Source organism: Macrosteles quadrilineatus, unplaced genomic scaffold (assembly GCF_028750875.1).
Source record: "Macrosteles quadrilineatus isolate MER2022 unplaced genomic scaffold, UCM_ALF_1.0 Scaffold_2__2_contigs__length_208266976, whole genome shotgun sequence".
NCBI lineage: Eukaryota > Metazoa > Arthropoda > Insecta > Hemiptera > Cicadellidae > Macrosteles > Macrosteles quadrilineatus.
In genome coordinates this window covers 127,431,045-127,438,209 of record NW_026542595.1, presented here as the reverse complement: position 1 = coordinate 127,438,209, position 7,165 = coordinate 127,431,045, and the positions used below count along the sequence as shown (strand labels likewise).

General features: G+C 36.8%; 1 protein-coding gene across 1 annotated transcript; it reads left to right on the top strand.

Annotated features, from left to right (window-relative positions):
* The first annotated feature begins 6,772 nt into the window (after positions 1 to 6,772).
* On the top strand, positions 6,773 to 7,165 carry LOC128984876 (ATP-dependent DNA helicase PIF6-like). The gene has a single exon (XM_054404246.1). It carries the CDS (start codon positions 6,773 to 6,775, stop codon positions 7,163 to 7,165), a length of 393 nt encoding a protein of 130 aa, XP_054260221.1.

The window sequence follows — 7,165 nt, the reverse complement described above, 5'->3', positions numbered from 1 at the left end:
TTGAGCGGAGCGAGCGAAGCGAGCGAAGCGAGCGAAGCTCTTATACTACACTCCTGCTTTTTTATTACAAATACTCCTCCTGAACGGCTGAAGCGATCTTCACGAAATTTAACACAGTCATAGTACCCAACCATGGGAAGGTATAAATCTGAAATGGTACAAATCGGACCATAGGAATTTTCCCTACATGAATGCAAACTTTTAGAAATTTAACATGGGCCTTATGGGTTAATTGGTTGCCATGACATTATTTGCGAGTCAACACTAAAAAGTAAACAAGAGCCTCGACATATGTTAGTAAACAAATCTAACACATTTGTAAATACAGTACAAAGGAAAAAATCGGATAAATACTAAAGTGCATATTAGTCTATTGCATGTAATACGAAATTTATTAACAATCAGTTCTATATTGAGTGATTAAATTCATGCCGTTTTTATTTAATTTTATAATCGTTCTGTTATTTTTAACAACAATGAATAGTCAACTAATTAGGCCTAAGCCTATGTTGTGTGGAGAAGGAGAATATAAAACGAGGTTATTAAAAACACTACAACATGTAACTATGTAATAACAAATATCACACCACCCTTGATTTGCAAGTAAATTTATAAAAAATGTAATGTAGCTAAAAATACAAAATCATTTTGCGAAATGAAATCACAACCACTTGGTTTAGGCCTACCGGTCAGATTTAAAACTAAATGGTGTAACTTAGACAATAAAATCCCAAAGGATTAACTAATATTGCCGTGTGCACTTCGACAAAAATTAATCACCAATTGAATTAGGCCTACTTTGCTCCTCTGTCAAATTCATGACAAGATATTTAACATCGTCGTTTAACCAAAATAGGCCAACCGGTAGACCTATTTTCTACCACCTCGCTTTACCCTGCGATACTAATTAACAAAATAGTTTTTAAACATTGCCATATAGTAGTCTAAATTTAAGTTGAAAAATATATAGGTACCAGATACTAGGAAAAATAAGGTTTAGGGTTAAGCAAACTGCTTATTTTGATGTTTTATTACAAATGTAATGTAACGTAAACCAATTCCTAAAGTTTTCACTTATTATTTTTAGTCTACTTCATAGTCGTATTGATAGGCCTACATTTTATTGCACAAAAGGGAAATTTTGAAAGTGGTCGACGATATATTTCTTACTTTTAACTGCTAAAATAAAACTAGACCTAAGTTATAGGCCTATACTTAAACGAATTGATAATTTAAATAATCGATTAGCCTATATCAATTATTTGCTGTTAGGAAATGATTACAAACATAAAGTTATTGTATTTATAAAAAATGCATTCTAATCCCAAAATTAAATTATAAATGGTTCAGATAAAAAAAAACTAATTAGTGAAGTTAAGGGAAAATTATATTCTAACAAAATCGGAAGCAAAAAGTTATGACCGCCGACGAGTTTCGAACCCGGGTTCTCACGATCGTCAGTCGGGTATTTTAACCACTACACCACCAACGCTGTTTAATCAACGGTGTCGACAGGACATTTCTGTTCCGCAATCCCAGTAACTGGCGCGGCAACCAACAATGCTTTTAAACATGTGTTAAAACTATTTCCACGATCCCCGTGTCTAACCCCAACCCCTCACAACAATGTTAACAGTTAAATTGAGGTACAGTAATTGAATTGGTGAGTTTGATTTTGTTTTAATACCAAGAAGACATTGAAGAAAAATAGAGGAAAGGAAATTCTACATACAATAGGTAATAATAATATAATAATAATCGTTATTACCTTTTAATAATACAGGTCTCACATAGGCCTACCATGATTCATTTGCAGTATAGAAATTATATATATATGTAACTTAATGCAATTTAGTGTACAATGATACAGCATAAATAACAGCATAGGTATTAACTTAATATCTATATTTTTGGCAAAGCCTATTGGTATATTGCTGAAACTGAATTCTGGTTTATACCACTTAATAGAAATTATATATATATGTAACTTAATGCAAGTTAGTGTACAATGATACAGCATACAAATAACAGCATATAGGTATTAACTTAATATCTATATTTTTGGCCAAGCCTATTGGTATATTGCTGAAACTGAATTCTGGTTTATACCACTAATAAAGTATGTTTATGGCTACTTAAAATGTGTCACCTATCTTACTGTTTTCTCTCATTCAAAAGTCCAATCCTCAAGTCCATTTAAATTTTTTTCCTAACTATGAAATCGTGAAAGTTTTACTTTTAAATGTAATAAATAGTAATATTAACATTGACCACTAAGCTGTGCGACATTTTGGTTACAAGAATAGCATATAATTTTGTCAAGTTTATAAGCCAGCTATACATTACTTTAACAGTTTACATTATCAAAGAAAGAGCGATTGATTACTATTAAACAGCTTCGAGTCTATGCAAATGGTTTTATCGAGCCAAGACACAAGCTATTGTCTCCAAGTGTACTTTTTAATGAAGGATTGTTAAATTTTTCTTTTATTCTGTATGTTGATTCTTATTATACAGCTTATAATTATTATACCCTTAACTATTGGTACAAGTAGACCATTAAACATCACCATGTGTTAGAAGTTTTTGCCTGTTTTAATCAAGTTTGTCTTGAATTATGCGCTGATCTAAATTACTACATAATTTCTGTCTAATACACAATGTTTTTGGCAAATTAGTCCTGTTTGATTGTCAAACTGGTGGATTGACTCAATATGAGCTATAGCAACAACTGTTATGACTCATAAACTATTTAATAAAAAAATATTTAGAAAATAGGATTTTAGATACTAGCGCATTCTGTGACTGGCTCACAGGACTACGTTTAAAAAAAATAATATATTTTGGCAAAAGCTGGTCCATATAGGTGGAATGTAGGATGTCTACTTCTGTATCCAATTGTCAATTATTATATCTGATTGACTGTTACTAAACACTGTTTGAAATTAATATTTTGATTTTATTTACTATTTTGATTCATTTAGCTTAATTATGAGGGTTGTTTTCAAGTTAACTATCAAAATGTGTATGTTTTCTCAGGCAAATGCCACGTTTACGGAGAGGTGGGGCCAATCTTGGGCGACGCACCGTTAACGCATCCCGTCATGTTTGGCGGGCGACTACAACTGATGAAGAGTATGCTCAGAGGTTTAAGCAGAATTTGGATGAACTTTCGTATCAACCATGCTCAATCTGTAAACGCTTGGACATAGTTAGCAATGATAACTACATTTGTACATCATGCATCAAAAATCCCGAAAAATTCTCTTCGGCAAACAACATGCAACCATCAATCGTTCCTGCAGAACTCCAAAATCTTTCAATGATTGAACAAATGTTAATAGCTCGAATCCACCCTGTCATGCGGGTATACCAGTTTAAAGCGTGCAGATCATTAGGTCAATATCATTACAAAGGGCATGTAATAAATGTTGAACAAGATATAACTGATATCGCTACATCGCTGCCAATCGCCCCTTCACGCCTTGGGATTGTGATTGTACGCCGCGCAGGAGTAACAGGTTATTCCGATTTCCGTGTGAGGAAGCAAAAGGTCCTACAAGCACTTCATTGGCTACAAACACATAATCAATATTATGCTGATGTTCATATAGATATGGACGTTATTGAGTCTTTGCCATTGGATGACAGTGTCGCTGATGAATTAAGACATATTGACGAAGGTGGTTTATCTAATGAATCATTTGACAAAGATCATATTGAAGAAACAGCAGTTCCACTAATTCCGAGACAAAGTCAAGAATCCGCTATAATAAACCAAATAAAATGGCCAAGAGCTTCACCTATTCCCATCAATGAATTTACACACTCCGGTTATATTCCACAAGCATTCCCCCATTTGTTCCCAAACGGTGCTGCAGATTTCCTTGACCTAACTAGGAACATCAAGGTTTCATTTCGAGAGTGGTGTGAGTTTCTTATGAGATATGAAGACAAACGATTTTCTCAAGATCCTCGATTCCGATTTTTCTGCTTGAATACAATGCAAAGACACGATGCCTGTCGACAGAGTGCTATATTCGCTAAAAAAAATGACTTTTGTGGTAATATAGCACAGTTAGAAGTGGAAGTAGCTAGAAACCCGTCAATAATAAAACGTTTGCTGACATGGGGTTCCAAAATCCGTGGCACTTCATCATTTTGGTACCAACGACGTTTAGAGCTTCAGTCAATGGTTAATCAGCTGGGCGTACCAACATTGTTTCTTACGTTAAGTGCAGCAGACCTTTGGTGGAGTTGTCTGGCGAGGCATTTTGGTATATCTGTTGAAGAATTAAATTTACTTACCGAGAAGCAAGCAAGCCAAGTTATGCAAGAAAAACTTAGTGAAAACCCACTTATTGCAGACGAGTACTTTTCAAAGCGTGTTTGCATTTTTATGGACATATTGAAGGAAAAGTTAAAGATAACAGATTTTTGGTGGCGTTTTGAATACCAACACCGCGGTAGTCCTCACGTTCATGCTGTTCTTTGGCTTGAAAATGCGCCTGATGTCCGTACATTCGATACTGCATCAATTGATGATTTAGCAGTTCATAAGGCGTATTATGACACTATCGTGTCCGCTTACAACCCTGGAATAGACGCACCAAGAGCTGAAAAGCATCCTTCAAGTGTTTGGGCAACTGATATAGTTCTGGGAGATCCAATACATTTTGCACAACTATTGAACAGAGTGCAGCGACACACTCAACACAGTGTTTACTGTCTTAAAGATCCCTCACATCCACAAGAATGTCGCTTTAAATTTCCAAAACCAAAATTGTTGGACTCTACATTGTCAAGAGACGAACAAGGAGTTTGGCAATATAAATCAAAGCGTAATGATGAACTCTTGAATGACCACAACCCCTTTGTGTCCCAACTGTGGCGAGCAAACACTGATTGCAAGATCATAGCATCTGAACACGCTATTGTAAACTATATATCGAAATATGCGACAAAAGGAGAACCCCAGTCACAAGATTTTCAAACACTTTTCAAAGAAATCATGACTAGCTGTACACCCAATGATCACGCAAAAAAGGCATTCACCAAAATGTTAACTAAAGTGATAGGTCAACGAGATATTTCAGCATGCGAAGTCATGCATCTCCTCACGGGCGATCCTCTGTACCATTCCAGTAGGCAGTTTGTAAAGCTATACATTTCTACTGATGATTATGTTGCTGTGGCAAATACAAGTACAGATACAGATGAGTTTATACAAACTTCTATCATGGATCACTATGCTATGAGATCAGCAACACTTGAGCCAATGACGTTATGCGAGTTTGCCACAAAGCACAAGATTGTTCGTGGTAGGCTTATCAACCACAGAAAATCACGTGTCCTTCAGCTCCGTCCGGTAGTAAAACCTGGAATAAATGAAGAAAATGATGAAATTTACTACAAGCAAAAATTACTGATGCACATTGCATGGCGAAACTGCGAAGCTTTAAAGACACACACAACATGGAAAGAATCCTTTACTTCACGGAACCTTTCATTGTGGGAACTACCAGAAATTGAAGACATCGATACTGACCACGTAGTACTACCAGAAGAAGACCACCATGACTGGCAGGAGTTGGCAAGAACACTTCCCAACCAAGCACCTCAGGATGTGATACTAGGTTACCGTGATATGGATCGAGAGTACAATGGGTTTGGCACTTATGACAAATATCCTGGACTAGAAGAGAACTTAGATTTCATACAGAAACAGAAAGAAATACAAGTAAATATTACAAACGACCATTCTAATAATGTGTTATCGCCTAATGAGGGTCAACAGAAAATACTGGACCACCTAGCACAGCAACTAGCGAATGAATCAAGTGAAAAGCTTACACTCGTGCAAGGGGGGGCTGGAACCGGAAAGTCATTTATTATAAATAAAATGGTACATATGATTGAATCCCTGCATGGTAGCTCAAGTGTTATTTTGATGGCGCCAACAGGTGTGGCTGCCAATAATATAAACGGACAAACAATACACAACGCACTACATATAGTCCAAACACGAGGTGGTACTGTTTCCGATCTTACAGGTAAGGCGGAGCGCCAATTACAGGAAGATTTCCGTACTGTCAAAGTAATTATTTGCGATGAGATGTCAATGGTTGGCACTCGAATGCTCTCCATGATAGACAAACGTCTGCGTCAAGCATTCACTAATCGTCAAGAATTACCTTTTGGTGGTTGTATTGTCTACTTTTTTGGTGATTTCAACCAGTTGCCACCAGTTCTGGATCGCACATTACTAGCTCCAGCAGACCCAAGAAAAGTTTCTTCAATTGAAGGAAGATTTCTTTTTGAGCAGTTCAAAACAGTATTTGAGTTGAAGCAGGTGATGCGTCAAATTGGAGATGATCAGAACTGTTTCAGAGAAACTTTAAAGCGTATGGCTCTAGGCCAATTAACTCTATCTGACTATGAATTGCTTAAAACACGATTTTCATCAAACAACGTTGCTACAGTAAAAAGTTTCACAAGCGCAATTCGAATAAAAGCAAGGAAAGACGCCGTACATCAATACAATCAACTCATGTTACGGTCTTCAAACAAGCCTGTTGCTTTAATAAAAGCAAAACATAACAACTTAACAGCATGTGGTGCATCAGAGGATGAAGCCCAAGGACTACAAGCAACTCTGCAGCTATCTCAAGGTTGTCGCGTAATACTACGCCAAAACATCTGGACCTCCCAAGGCTTGTGCAACGGCAGTCTGGGGAATGTTGTTGATATTGTCTATGGACCGAATAGATCGATGGACGACTTTCCAATTTGTATTTTGGTCCATTTTGATGGATACGAAGGTCCAACTTTTAATGGCTCTCTTCCGATATTACCACTCACTGTTGGATACCGAAAAAACAACGTGTCCTGTACAAGAAGACAGTTTCCCTTGCAAGTTGCCTATGGTATTACTGTCCATAAGGCTCAGGGAATGACAGTTGACAAAGCAGTAGTTGACATTGGTACGACAGAGTTTGCCCTGGGTCTTACGTATGTTGCAATGTCACGGGTTCGATCCATCGAAGGACTTATAATTGAACCAGGCTTTTCTCAAGACCGCCTTCTCAAGTGTATCAACAATAATGCGGGTTGGGAAACTAAACGTAGAGAACTGGCACGTCTGCGTTCACTTATACAGCAATGA